The sequence below is a fragment of the Thermobia domestica genome, chromosome 7 (assembly GCF_964235325.1).
Source record: "Thermobia domestica chromosome 7, izTheDome1.hap1.1, whole genome shotgun sequence".
Taxonomy (NCBI): domain Eukaryota; kingdom Metazoa; phylum Arthropoda; class Insecta; order Zygentoma; family Lepismatidae; genus Thermobia; species Thermobia domestica.
Genome location: NC_137460.1, coordinates 59,894,333 through 59,909,999, shown reverse-complemented (window position 1 = coordinate 59,909,999; position 15,667 = coordinate 59,894,333). Strand labels below are relative to the sequence as shown.

At 34.1% G+C, this 15,667-nt stretch overlaps 1 protein-coding gene across 1 annotated transcript in view; it reads left to right on the top strand.

Annotated features, from left to right (window-relative positions):
• The first annotated feature begins 2,595 nt into the window (after positions 1–2,595).
• The window catches only part of LOC145688885 (CIMIP2 protein CG18335-like), a 28,801-nt gene continuing 15,729 nt past the window's right edge, over positions 2,596–15,667 (top strand). Inside the window, exons 1-3 of the mRNA XM_081763050.1 lie at positions 2,596–2,769; positions 8,576–8,672; positions 14,080–14,176. Of these exons, the coding sequence (XP_081619176.1) occupies positions 2,735–2,769; positions 8,576–8,672; positions 14,080–14,176 (229 nt within the window). The 5' untranslated portion in view covers positions 2,596–2,734. The remainder of the gene's footprint in view (positions 2,770–8,575; positions 8,673–14,079; positions 14,177–15,667) is intronic.

The following is a 15,667-nucleotide window of genomic DNA, read 5'->3' as shown; positions in this document are numbered from 1 at the left end:
CTGTTTTCTCGATGATAACATTCTTGATAACATTCCTTAGATAAATCTATTCATTAATAATATAGATAGGTGTAGATACAGGGGAAGGAACCAACCCACTGCGAAAAGGAGCAGAAGATATCGCGCCCGAGTAGTGTAGTAAGGTGAAAGAAATACGATAATAACCGTTAAACAAACCTTTCGCAGAGATAATCACTAATCAAAACAACACGAACTTGGGCAGTGACAGAGCACACGTAATCTTTCTTTATTTCTTTCTTTCCCTCTCTCTTTGTCTTTTGTGATCCTCCCTCCCGGTTTATATGGTTAGCGTATCCGTCTTCGGCGCGGAAGACCTGGATTCGATTCCTTGCGCGAGCTTATCTACTTCGGATTTCATGTTAGGATATAGGTCCATGTCTCATATAGCCTCAATGCTGAAAGAGACACTAAACTCTAGTTGCATCTAACAAACACCTTTTGCTGTCACAGAGTAGTGAGGAAATCGGACTTTTTTTTTCGCATGGCGAGTCTATTTGAATAGCTACTAAGAATAGGGTAGAAAAGAAAGTGTTTATAATCACTTAATCAGGAGCGTCATTTCAGATTTTGCTTGGGGGGGGGAAGAACCCCTCGATATAAGTAAAATTTCGCGTTTTTCACTCATTTACTACTACTCTATTGATAAAATCTATATAAATCTCAAATTCAGGGGGGGCAAATGCCCCTCCCTGCCCCCCCTAAATGACGCCCCTGCACTTAATGACTGGAGTCATGACCCAATTAAATAAATAAGCAAACATATTTAAACAAAACAAAAGTATATATTACCTGTATACTTCTTGAAACAGCAAGTACACTCTAATGACTAAGATTAAAGAAAGCGTGTACAGAGTGTACCGCCGTATAACCACGACTACAACCCTGCTATTATCTACCATTAGAGAAATACGGAGAAATATTTTTACAATTTTCCTCTTTTCCCTTTTCGTCTTTCGTGTTTTTTTTTTTTTTTAGTTTATTCCCTCTTTTCTTATTTTTCTTCTCTTTTTGTGTAAGTGCTTGGCAGCTTCACAAAAATTCTGAGAAGTGTTCGAACACCGGACCCCACCTGGAATCTTGCGTCCACGTCTATTTTCATTACTCGTGTACTGAAAGTCCCCACGAGGAAAATCTGAAAGCACCACTTGCTTTTCTACCATTTCGAAAATCCCTTTTGATAGTCTGAGCACACTTTTTTAACACCCAGTTTTTGCAGTTCGATCTCGGTGAGTTGGGTCTAGCGTCGACAACATATTCCATTCATTTATATCGCGGATTTCAGGTCATAACTTTATTCACTTACACTTAGCTGCAGAGCCATCTACAAAGAGGAGAATAAATCAGTTTTGTGATAGTCACGTTCTTTGCTACTAGATGGCTCTGTAGGAGAATAACGAAGAAATGCAAGATCAAGTACCGAGGTAAATGACAAGCCACGCAATGCACGATATCCTACAAAACTGCACATATGTAATTTTAGGGGGTGAATGTTATCATGATTTTTCTGCGTGCATTGAACCTAGTTTACATGCGTATATAAGCCCTTCTTTGGTTAACGCCCACCATCAAATTACATCCCAATCGTGACGACAACTTTTCTCCACATACTCGCAGATACACGTAATTTTCGTACCATTTCTTGAACGTCATTGTTAAAAATATCTGGTAAATTTAATATAGCAAGATTAAAAAAAAAAAAGTTAATATTTATTTTTAAATGAAGCTCAGATTTTCTGTTTGAATGACTGAATTATAAATAAGTCATTAACAATTTCATGACATGGTCATGATACTGACACACTCAATTTCATTGTTATTGAAAAACGATCTTGCTCCACACTCTTTGAACGATCTTGCATGTGAAATTTCTGATTCTTTCACTGTAAGACCAAAACCAGTGTTCTGTATGTTACTGATAATGAAGTGATAAGACTTTTAATTCTTCTTCTGATATTAATGCAAAAGATTCTCCCATTTTCGGTACAGCAATACAGGCCCGTAGCCAGCCCAAAAATTTAGGGGGGGCCTGGTAGAAGTTAGCGAGGGCCCGACCCGATCATCTTATAATTCATCACCATATTATAGTTCATTTGCAAGCCTACCGTGAAATTTTATGGGGGCCAGCCAAAATTTAGGGGGGCGGCCCCCTTGCCCCCCTCCGTGGATATGGGCCTGCAGCAATATCAGACAGTCTTAATTTTTTTTTTTTTTTTTTTTAGGAAACCTCTCTGAGCACTCCCGCTAATTCCGTCTTTTTTGAGGCTTTATACTCAAAATAACATCTCTTGTTCATCAGTTCAGCAGCTCTAAAAGCTTATCATGATCATACGTCGTATTAAATAATATATTGCAAAATAGCAATGTTTTGTTCACTCACCTTGACGAAGTTTTGTTTGGATGTTTGCGCTCACTCAGGTGCACATTCTCTAGATACGCATATGGCAAAACTGTTTCGATGAAAAATTAAAAAAAAAAAAAAAAAAAAGTTTATTAGAAATTTCTTAATAATGGGCTCGGCATAAACTGCAATATTTATGGTAAGCATTTGCTTAGCAACAATTTTATTTTCGGCCATTACTGAATTTTTTTTTCGGCTTCAAAATTATCTTGTTTTGATCATGTTTTAATTTGTTTATTATTTTCTTTTTTAAAAAAATAAACTATTTCGAGATCTTTTTCCAATTAAAATTTTTAGTCTTCTGAAAGAATCAACATGTCCATCGCTATCACAGATTTAGAGAAATTCAGGTATGTTTGTGTGTATCTAGAAATAGAATTATAGTACTCTGAGTAATATGAAAGCTTATGTATGTAGTTAAAAATGCCTTAATATTTTGTCTTGTATGGTTGAATTATAAAGGTTTATTATTATTATTATTATTATTATTATTATTATTATTATTATTATTATTATTATTATTATTATTATTATTATTATTATTATTATTATTAGTTTTAAGAACATTTTCGAACAGCTATTTGTGATGTGATACAGAGCATATAGTATTTGTAATTACAGTAAACACAGAGCATACTGGTTTACAGTATTTAAAAAGTTTAAAAAAAACTCCTTGCTTTGTTTGATGAGAATCAATATAATAAGGAGGTTTAAAAATAGATATTTTGGAGAGAAAGAAGACACATACCAGATTAATTTGGTTAACTATGGTGTGAATAACCCTAGCTAAGATTTTATTTTATTATAAGTTATATAGAATTACATAAGAGGGACTTTCTTTTAAATAATAATAATAATAATAATAATAAAATAATAATAATAATAATAATAATAATAATAATAATAATAATAATAATAATAATAATAATAATAATAATAATAATATACAGCAAAGCTCTAATTATCTGCAAATGGGTGATCCATGAGTGTCGTGATTTTTTTTTTTTTAAGTCTTGTTGCAGTCGCGCACAATTATTTTCCATAAGTAGTGACTGCAAATGAAGTGTAAGGGGAAAAAAGGAGGAATGTCTATGTGTGTGCCTTATTGGGTGCTTTGTCCTATCTGTTGGTGACTTTTAGTACTATTTGACAGTATAGGCCATTTATGCCTAAATGCCGAAATGTCCATGCAAAACGGGGCAAAAGATTTGACTACCCTATTCTTTATTACGCGGTTTACAATATAAAAACGCCGTTTTCTCGAAAATTCAGTTTTGTGACATTCCTCCTTTTTTCCCCTTACCCTTCAAATTGACACTTCGCATGCAAATAAGTACTGTTTTTTCTACAACGTAAAAAAATAATTGCATTGTAAAAATAAAGTGTAAACTTGACAATACACGCTCCAGCTGCGCATCTATAAATAGGACCGCTTTAAAAGGATATAGCAGAGGAGGGTAGGGTAGAGTATAGTAAGATAGGGATAAGTAGGGTAGGGGGTAAGAACGGATTAGCTTAAGGTTAGGTAAGTTTTGACCCATTTTCATAAAATTAATAGAATCTAATTTGTCGTTTCTGAGTGAGTATGTCAGGTGGGGCGGGCGTTGTAGAGCTAACCCAAAATAAATATTTCCTATATTAGTGCTCGTTTCGAAGTGCAACCCAACTCTGATAAATAGCAGCCGATTTTTGTAAGGTATGAAAAATGAGAATTACGAAGAGTGATTTGCATGGTAATAAATTACATTCATTGTTCACTGCGAAATGAGAGTCTGGAGGGTTAATTACGATCTTAAAAAATAAAAATCCAAGCCAACAACCGGGAAAATACAATAGGCCCTACGGTGCGAAGGTCGAAAATTACTGACAGGTTTACAGCACAGTATTGTTTTTTTGTTTACTGTTCTTTATTTTAATGATTTAGACGTAGAGCAAATACATTTTAAAAGTTTTATTATATTTTATGCACAATAAAACAGTTTTTATATTGAAATATTTTTTTTCGTGTTTGCACCTCATTTTTAGTATTTTTCGGGTTATCTGCGATTTTCGCTATTCGCAGTGCCCTTGCCACGCAATTCCGTGGATAATCGCGCCTTTACTCTAGTTTGATACTCTTTTTTTTAATACTCTTTTGACTTTTTTAAACTATGGTCCACGAACCACAAATGGTCCTCGAGGTACCGGTATGTCTTTATGGTGCTCTTACCGTGATCACTAATCCAAAAAAGTAAAATAAAATATAAAATAAAGGACAGAAAAAATAATAAAATTCAAGTAAATTGCGTATTACACACTACAACTGAGAATCTCAAACACATATAATAGATTTTTATAAATATAAATTTACAATTTAATAAAGTAAAAATTATAGAAATTCGAACAACGTATAAGGTGCATTACTATAAAATATCATTGATAGTTTTCAGTTGTTAAAAAAATAACATACATTAGCCCATGTATTGTCATGTTTTAACACACATAAAATTAAGATGATTTTAATTATTGCTATTTTGAAAATATAACTATACTGGTAAAACCTATATTGGTGTATGCTCAATTCTTTATTTATTAAAGTGATTGTAAATTTTCTTTCGAAATGTACAAAAGTGTGGTGATCCAAAGAACATTCTGACTAACAACAACAACAACAACAAAAAGTATTCCCTGCTTTGAAAAGTTTGAGAAACACGAACCCTTTCAATATTTTATCGTACAGCGCTCTCAATTGGTGGTGATGACTTGAACTGTTAGTTTAGTGATTTTTTGCCACCAGAGGGATCTTGTTCAGTTTTGACCAGAGTTGTCAACCTCAGAAAACAAAAATTATCGATTTTCGTCTTTAAAATTATCGTACGTATATTAGAAAAAATCATCGTATATTCGTTATGTATGTGATAATTTAGAAACAACCATAATAGTACTAATAAAAGCAATGATAGTAATCTTCAGCTTCGAACTCCAAATCGGCATCACTGTCCTCGCCATTTATAATCATTAACACTACTCTGAACAACAACATTTCCACCTTTCGCAAACGTAATTGAACTTAGAGATGGATACAAGGTTGCCATTTGCCAATTGCAAAATCGTTATTGATTTATTTTAGCGGGAATGACTGTTAAAAACCTTAGTGTGTGTTCTATAATTATTTAATGCATATCTACAATTTATTTGCACATTCGAAAACTGTAAAAAAAAAAAAAAAAAAAAAAAGTGCATTCTAAAATTATCATATATTCATCTATTATCGCAAGGGCATTATCTTATACAGCATTAAAGCTTAAATTACCGTATATCACGATAAATTATCGTTTGGTTGGCAAGCATGTAACAGCGCTCTCAATCTGGTGGTGATAAGTTGAACTGCTTGTTTAGTAATGTTGTCTTGCCACCAGAGTGCTCTTGTTCTGTTTTGGCTTACAAGGTACAGTACATTCGCGAAGTGTTCCTTCGGAATTCGTGTAAAATTGATCCAAATGCAAAGTTCTCTACGGCCCAATATGTTATGTACTAATTTTAGCGGCTCATACCAGTAATTTGCATGTTTATGGGCTTTCATATATATCCGGAATTCAATCATTCACTAGTATAACGCTCGGACACAAACATGTAGGAAAGGCTGTTTTTATGTAGATACTATGTAATTTTACAAGTTACAAAGATTGATTATGAATGTTGGAATTCCAATATGGCGAGAGTTGTAATATCAGGCCCCAGAAGTGCTTGGTATATGATCCCCAAAAACTTTGGCTGGTAAAAAAAAAAAAAAAAAAAAAAAAAAAGAAAAAAAGAAAAGATAAAAAAGGAGATCCGACACAGCTAAAGGAAAGGAAACTGAAGGATAATAAAGAGAGAAGGAAAAGATAATGAACAGCCTAGTAAGAAAACTCAAACTAAAAGAAAGCAGACAGTAAAATGGAAGTTTCTTGAAGATTCAGACAAGGAATCATGGGAATCAGATATCTATCCTGGGAAATCTATTTAGAAACACCAATCGAAGTGAGAATCCCAATAATGAATCAATTTATCTGTTCTGTGAGATAATTTTTGACAGATGACTGTAAAGAACTGTGAATGCAATGACTTCTCTGAAAAATGTTAAACAACGATTGCGCTGGATATTAAAAGAATGTTTATTTTTGTAACTTTTAGAAATTTACATTACACAGGAAATCTCACAAAACTTTGTAAAATGGTTTCTTAGTGAGCTTTTCAATTTACTTTTGATATTATTTTTCCACTGGATTTACAATGATTTTATCAATGTTCTTGTGATGATTGTATCGTTTTTCATCTCATACGATTTTTCGTAACTAGTTATTTTGTCTATTTTAATTAGCAGCTCATATTACAAACACAATTTTTTTTCTTCTAAAAAATGACTTGCTTTGATTTTATTCTCCCCCTTAATGTCCTTAAAGTTACTCAAGATGGTGATATTTTAACAGTAGTTTCATGAAATATTGTTTTCATTTTAAAAAATAAACGGAAACTTAAAAACTAAAACTTTAAAATAGAAAAACTAAACAAAATGGGGGCTCATAATGCCACATGTGCCTTTAATAACATTTATGAATAATCTACAAAATGAATTTACATTATATAAAGGTATTGATGGTCTCTATTCAGGGAGCCATTTGGTCGCTATCGATGGGCAAGTTATCATGTCTATGGTCGTTGAGGATGCTCTCACTTCTTGATCACTAGTACTTCAGTGTACGTTTGTAGTCGCTTGTATATACCGTGTAGCTTCACATACTTTCCAGACCAGATCAGTCTATCCCAGAGGAGCACTACTGGAATTGTGTCATTTCGGCGTTCTACCTAGGTACGTCTGCCTCAGCTCGGCGACTATTAACTCGTACTTACGTGACTTGGTGAGCTCAGTTTTGCCTAAGATGTTGTTGTTTCTGATGCCCATCTTGATCAAGATGTAGTATCTTGTTCGTCGTTAGGTCCTGGATCATCAGGTTTGGTTTATTGTGTCCTATCTTTAGTTCCATCATTACAACTACATTCGACTTCTCACTTCTTGGTCACTATGTTTGGCACTTCTTGGTCACTATGGTGAATAGAAAATGTAGGCTCCAGACCACGCCATTGTGTCGCTTTTTTAAGTCGCAATTCAGCATTGGACCACATTGAGTTGCCGAGTGATTGACTGTTCTCTTCCCATGATCATAGTGGTTAAATCTTTGTTTATCGAAAAACACGCTTGTACAGGGTGTCCGAGAAGTCCCCGTAACCCTAAGTTTGAGTATCACAGCGATTAATATCAGTGTAATTGTAGTTTATTTATTTAGCACATATTATTGTTAAACACTTAATATCAAACAATTGGATGTCGCAGTTGTTTCACATGTTTCTTCACACGTCTTCTTACGTCCACTACGTTGTCTGTCTTTGACATATCCTGAAGCAAACGTACGTTTCTCCCAATCAAGCAGGATTGCTTTACGTGGTAGATCCTTGCCAAAGCAATTTCTAAACACAGTCATTATCTGTTTCATTACTTATTCTGTGCGTAATCATTCGTTTACTCGCACACATGCCACTAACCACTCTTCAACAGTGCAACTGCAATTGCTCACATTAGCTATGACATCCAACTGAAATGGTCTACGTGACCTTGAATGCAGGGATACCCGACAGTGCTGTCTATGAACATGAATACAGTATTACGTTGTTCTCTGTCATACTCAAACCTAAGGGCACAAAGACTTCTCGGACACAATGTATCTTGCAGATCATTGCCGAAGTTTTTTCCGATCTTAAGCCATACTGACAATTGTTTGACATCGATTACGTTGTCCGGATTTGTTAACAAAGCTCCGTCCGTACGTTCTGTTCTGTTCAATCATCTCCAGTTTTAATCTTTTTTGCCTTTGAAGTTTTATATCCAATTTCAAGTCATCTACATCCTACTTCTTTTTAAGGTACGCGTCAACCAGTTCAACGTGAGATGTGCTTTTATTCTCATCTCGATGATGGCTTGATTTCATTAGTTGTTCTTGATATAGTCGTAAAGATTGAGCAGCACTATTATGGATTTGTCTTCAAGACTATATTTTGTTAAAAGAAAGTGTAATTAAATGTTATTAACTTTCTACCCAGATATTATTATTATTATTATTGCTTTTGTATTTGTTTCAGAGCACGCAAATATTGTCCCTGTGAACAAGCTAAGGACGACGCCAAGAAAGAACTGGAAAAAATTGATGTCGCTAGATTTGATTACAAGTTACCACATGTAAGTATTTCATCCTTTTAACAGACCTGATTTATTTTATTTAAAACTTCAAAATACTAATTTTTTCCAATGCCACTTAGGTTGGATTGGCAAAAAAAATAAATAAATAAAAACTTATGAATATATTTTCATTTAATATATTCCTGTATTTAATATGCATTACAAATACACATTTTGAAGGCTTTATGTAGATTCTACATTTTTTTAAACGTAAGATCTCTTTTGCAACAGGAACGATTCAAGTTACCACGAGAAAAGTTTACTTTTTGAATTTAGCTACATATGATTTTCTTTCTTTTTTTTTTTACGTAATTTCCTTGTCGGTTTCAATATTTTACATGTTCAGAATCAAACCTAATTACCAAAGTTGTGTAAAAAAGAGTTGTAAAATTTGTGCGATATGCTTAAGAACATGGAAAAGTTTATATATATTTGTCTACATTATAAAAATTATTTACAATATATGAAAGACATTTCCAGAACCTACACTGAGAAAAATCCGTTCTCCGGACAGTGGTATATTGTACAAATATACGGAAACCTCTTGCTTACTACAGAAATCAGTACGGAGCATACGTTATCCGTATGCTACATAGGCACTGACCTTAGATGTTACATCATGCCGTTAGAGGATGTCTGATATCTAACAGTCTTCCTTTTATTACATACATATATGTATGTTACCTTTGTCGGCCCTCGTAGCCGAGCATGCTAGCGCAACATGCTAGTAATGAAAATCGTATGTTACCTTCGTCAGCTATATGTTTTATACATCCATTTGTATGTGAGATTCTGACTGTCAATATTGTTTCATACGGAAAGTATATACACATGGAACACTTACACAGAAAGTGTTATAAAACATGCGTTTTCAGTTACGTTTGCTGTACGTTAAATCCAGAAACGACAGGATTTATAAATGTAACATACGATTTTACGCACACCACATACGATTTTTTTTTCTCAGTGTACCAAGTTCATTTTGAGAAAACGTTTAAATATCACTTGTTTCAAGTTCTATAGTATTTCTCGCTATCTGAAAAGAGATAACATGTATGGAAAAATCTTTTCTCAAGATGAATTTGGCAGGTTTCGAAAAATGACCTTCACATATCTGGAGATGAATATTTTAAGCTATGACAGGAGTTTCAGGTAGAGATCTTAAGAGTCCCTATCACTGCGAAATTAAAATACCGCTAATTTTACAGTAATTATGTGATATCTTCAAATAGAAAAAAGATAATCGAAAAGTGGATCAAGACCTCCCTAGACGATGTTATTTAGCATGAGGTAGCATTATCACGAGTCACCTAGTAGCTTTGCGTTTGCAGTTATTTAGAAACGCGAAAATAAATGCCGATTTTCTAAATGGCTGGAAATCGAAAGCAGATAAGTGAGTCTTGATAACGGTATCTCACGCAAAATAATATTGTCTAGGGTGGTCTTGTTCCACTTTTCGATTATCTTTTTTCTATTTGAAGATATCACATAATTACTGTAAAATTAGCGGTATTTTAATTTCGCAGTGATGAGGCCTCTTAAAGATAAAATATGTCCAAAATTAACAAAAGTGCACTGAACGCTATTTATCGTTACGAACAATGAATTTTAGGATACCCTTTTCATAGAACTCTTCTGTCTATGATAATAGTCAGTTACTTATGGTTGTTTTCTAAATGCTTGCCATCTAGAAAGGTCTTCAAATGGCGGAAGAAGAGGTGATAAGCACAATACACAAGGTCTGGATTGTATGGCGGAAGGTCTAATTTATTTAAGTCGGACTTTGTCATTGACATTTTCCCAAGCTTTCTTGAACAACTGACCCGTCGTCACATCACTTTCTTATAATTTATCACATTCTCACCGTGCGCCGTAAATATCTATGAATTTGCAGCCACCATGTTTCTTGCTGTTAGGAACCGAATTACCGTTATTATACGGTAGGCGGGTCGCTCGATTTTGCTGAACAAGCGTACAGACTGATGCCGTGAATGTAAATGACGTTCGGTTGTACGCAACATATGCTGGGAACCTGCGCGCGCACTCATTTTTAAAGGAACGCAAAATTTGAATTTGTATTTACAAACGGATCTTACTTTAAAATTTACCTTCGCATGTTTTCTATGTTTAAACATGGAAATTTACTTACACAACTTCTCTCTTTGGCGAAAAAGTAAATAGAATCCTAACTGCTGCACCGACGTGCATTTTTATCATCAACGCTTTAACGTTCATACACAAATATAGTGTAAAAATATCGACTTCTACTCAAAGTAGTAACTGAAAAAAAAAAAAAAATCATTCTCAAAGTGCGGAACTTAGAAAGGTATTCCTTCTGAATACACGGTGATTATATAAATTAGGAATTTCTTAGAATCATAGATGGGAAAGATAAATTAAATCAGCGTCGAGATCGGAAACACTAATTCTTTATTAGGTAACAAACATTCTTTCTAAAGGATTCTTCAAAAACAAATGAGTTTCGTTTCACATTGTAGACTTCCAGACTATACAAATTCAACATTAAAACAGAAAGTAGTAGATATATAGCTTGTGGCTGCAATACAGAAGTAAGCTTAAGTATGGAACTGTTTCTCGGACGCTGAATGGACGCTGAATACTAAATAGAAATGAATATTGAAACCGGAAACCACTACTATTTTACTAGTTTTTTTCTACTTCCGGTTACACTGGAAGAATAAGAACTGAGGTGAAATCTAGTCTTGGGAGCCTGAATTCGTATTTAAAAGGAATCACTTCATATGATTGTTTTCGCCAAAAGTGATTAATCTCACTTAGCGCTTTCTCATGGGGTTGCCATGCCATATTACCCGATTTTAGCGGGTACCACCTGATTTTCAGTTCCTATATTCGTCCCTCACTTAATTATTTCTTAATCACGAAAAAGCACCGGACTGGAGATTTTATGCAATAGAGATTTTTTAAAAGAAAGTTAAAGGGAGTGAAAAATATGTTTAAAAAAAATGGCATAATCATACACATTATGGTCCAACTCATGAATACTAATGTATGATCTCATGGGTGCGTATTTCTTTGATGACGTTTCTGTCCAGTTCAACTGAACAAGTCTATGTTTTTACCTAGTCTTTATATATTCAGAAATGATTGCAAATTGAATTACGATATCCTTAGCATTTTGTTTAAATTAGATTCATTATTAATATTTTTTTCTTTTAAAATATTTATGCTGTATTTCATATATTGTGATACCGTAGTAATTTTGTATGTTAGTATGATTTCAAGCAGCAATCTTTAAAAATGATTAGAAATTCTATAAGAGATGGACCAAAACTCATAAATGTGTTTTACCTTTCTTATGATAAAAATTTAGAAATTATTTTGTGCTTTTTACAGAGGAAACCGTATGAACAATATCTGCCATATATCACTTACTTTTTTTTTTTTTTCGAAAGCTTGCCTTACAGATATTCTTACAACTACAAACATCTTACTTGATACTTACTTTACAATTTGAGACTCACATTTGTTGAACTTAACAAAACATTAAAGGCAAAAACTAAATTTGCTTTTCTTTAGTCTCGTTAGAAAAGTACATTGGAAGTGTCACTTAACAAAGAAATCACTATAATAATAATAATAATAAAACGAAGGAGCCCAGGTCAGTATTTGTAATACACAAGCTCACATCAGTACTTACGTACGGTTTAGAATTCCCCGCTTTTCTAATTTTAAAATATGGCAACCACTTCTCACCATTGTGATCAATGTTGAAACCTTGATGACCAAGTGTGAAAGTGTTTTTTTTTTTTTTTTTTTTTTTTTTTTTTTAAGATTTCTTGATTTTCGAGATTTGCCAAAAGTAACATGGGGCTCTATGTTCGGAGAATAGGGACCTTGACGAACCACCAGAATATTTAATTACGTGAGCTGCATGAACGGAGCGTTATTCTGATGTAATTGTAGATCTGCTTGTTCCAAAGATCTTGTTGTTTTCGACGAACAATGTTACGTAGACGGCGAAGTCCAAAACAAGTTTCGCACAGAACTTTCTGCTGGTTTACTCAGTCATTTTCACCATGCCGAGATCACACGACAGTACTCACCACAGTGCTTCATAACAGACGCAAGTCCACCTGCAGGATGAACACATCGCAGACCTCTTAGACCACACCTCTAGTTTTTTTGATAATCAAGAAGCTTGGATAATTACAAGCAGGGATAAAAGTGCGGGGAACGCGTGGGGACGTCATCCTCCCACCTCGAAAATATATGAAGGGCGTCCCACAATTTCGTAAAAAAATACAACGGGCAAAGATAGACAGAGGGAACGGCGTGGCGTCATGCCGCTACCTGCCGTCCCCCCACCTTTTCAGATCCACTTTCACCCCTGCTTACAATACAGGTCTTTAATTTAATGAACAACGTTTCCAATAGTACACTGAGAAAAAATGTATGTGGTGTACGTAAAATCGTATGTTACACTTGTAAATCTTGTAGTTTTTGAACTTAACGTACAGCAAACGTATAACTGAAAACGCATGTTTTATAATACTTTCTGTGTAAGTGCTCTATCTGTACGTACTTTCCGTATGAAACAATATGGGCGGTCAGGATCTCACATACAAATGGACGTATATAACATACAGCTGACGAAGGTAACGTACATATAGGGTGGCCCAAAAGTAGGTATACACTCCTGCATTAATCAAGTATAACATTCTAGTTTATGGGTTTATTTGCTTCGGCTCTTCCGAGCTTAAGATTTAACTAAGAACACATTAAGAACAAATAAAGATACTAAGTCTACCTGATGGATAGCAATAAGAAATGATATAAAATGCAGTACGGTACTGTATAGTTACTTTTGGGCCATCTGATCAGATATCCTCCTACTGCATAATGTAACATCTAAGGGTAGTTCCTATGTAGTATACGGATAACGTATGTTCCGTACTGATTTCTGTAGTAAGCAAGAGGATTCCGTATATTTGTACAATATAGCGCTGTCCGAAGAACGGATTTTTCTCAGTGTACACCAAGAACTTACTGTACTATATAAAAGTCTAATTTGTAGTGAAAAGACTACGGCACGTTTCCATAACTGCATTAACTGCATAATCGAGAGAGCGTTTTTGAAAAATAAATAAACAGAATGTTTTCTAAGCAATATAATTAACTGCTTGTCATAATTACGACACCATGCTCGCACTAAGTATGAAATCTAGCACTAACATTTTTGTCATCAGGAAATGTACTATAAAAATAGGAAAAATGGCCGAATAAAAAATGAAAGTAAGCAGTTGACGTGAGGATGAAAAATCTTATTTTATGCTTTCTGTAATTACTATTTACAATATAGAGAAAAACTAGTCTTGCATTTAATTGTTATTTTAGAAAACTACATACAATACACTGTTTATTGTAGGATCCCGAGGAAAAGTGCAAACATGTTGACATGGTTCCTAGTCGTGAATGGTATAAAAACAATGTGTACAGGAACCCCATGGTGCCAGGGTACAAAGGTAAGTTAACTGATATCTGGTCGATTGTGTATATGGACCAATAAAAAATAAGAGTATATTAGTCCCTGATATCGACTCAAATATTAAAAAATACAGCCATCTTTCATATGATATTACAGTTTTCCAAGATTGGAATCTGCATGGTTGAATAACAGCTTTGGAAACAGTGACACTACGCACAGGAGCATTGCGTTCAGCTTTCATAGACGTTGCTGAGTATCAACGTTTCTCATCTTACTAAAATCAAACGATAAATGACAGCCTTCTACTTTCGCTTTTATGTTAAGAATGCAGTGAATCCAACCTGGAACCTTATAAAATCCCATTTTGAAAGGCAGAAATTCCCATTTTGCTCGTAAATTTCCCATGCACTGTACAAAACTTTCAAAACTTACAAAACTTTCAAAATTGATAAAATAAGAAGATTGAAACTACTTACTTTATTTTCTCGATATTTAAGTTAATTATGCGTAAATTCCGATCTTCTAAATTCCTAATGAGTATTGTCCTTATTTAAAAGAGGCGATTGAAATTATTGGTGAAAACAAGCACATTTTGTTGTCAAAATTTAGTATTTTTTTAAAAAATCACGATTTTGTGCCATAATGTTCTACTCAACGTAATGAAACCAGACAAACTTCGTTCTCCATGGAACTTTTTATAAATTGACTGTTTCTCGTGTGGTGATTCACTTTATTCCAGTTATGATTTGTTTTAAAACTCCAGAGGACAATTTACGCTTCTTGTTGCTTGTTTTTGAGATTTATGCGTTCATGCATAAAACACTTTCACACTAATATGCACTTTAAAATAACAAAATTTGACAATTTCACGCTTATGCAAGTATCATTAGCCTACTTCTCGTTCAGAGAGAATTTTCTTTGTGTGAAATAAATATGAAAAAATTCCATATAGGGGAAAGTAGCCTTGTTTGGGGAGGTTTTTTTTTTCAGGAAGCTATAAAACGTTCCCTATTTGTAACAGCGTTCTAGCAAAATATGAATGGTGTACGTAGTTAAATTAACTAACAAATACAAATTGCCAATCAGTGACATCGCTGCAAGGTTTTGTGAAAAATGTTGAATGATAGCAGATTAGGAGTTTTTGTTAGTAGATTTTGAGGTTCCTAATTTGGGGAGGAAGCTAAAAATTGAACACAAACTTTTAGGACAGGCGAAATCAAACACAATTGCACTGTATCATTTTCTGTTCACTGCACCCGATTCTTGTGCCATAGCTAGTGAAATACAATCCTTCAGGTTTTCAAAACGAAAGTGTTGGATTTCGAGCGATGAATTTTTCAGCCATTTTTTCCCCGCTGCTCTGTCTTTCTGTGAAAACGAATTAGGAATGTCATTACTCTTCGCTAGTTGATAGGGCAGACGTCTGACATCCCGTCTGGTGAGTCCATAATAATGCTCTTCCATTATCTTGCAATAACTTGCTAAGTCCTTTTCCAGTTCTATAGGGAATACCGGTCTTCTTCCTATT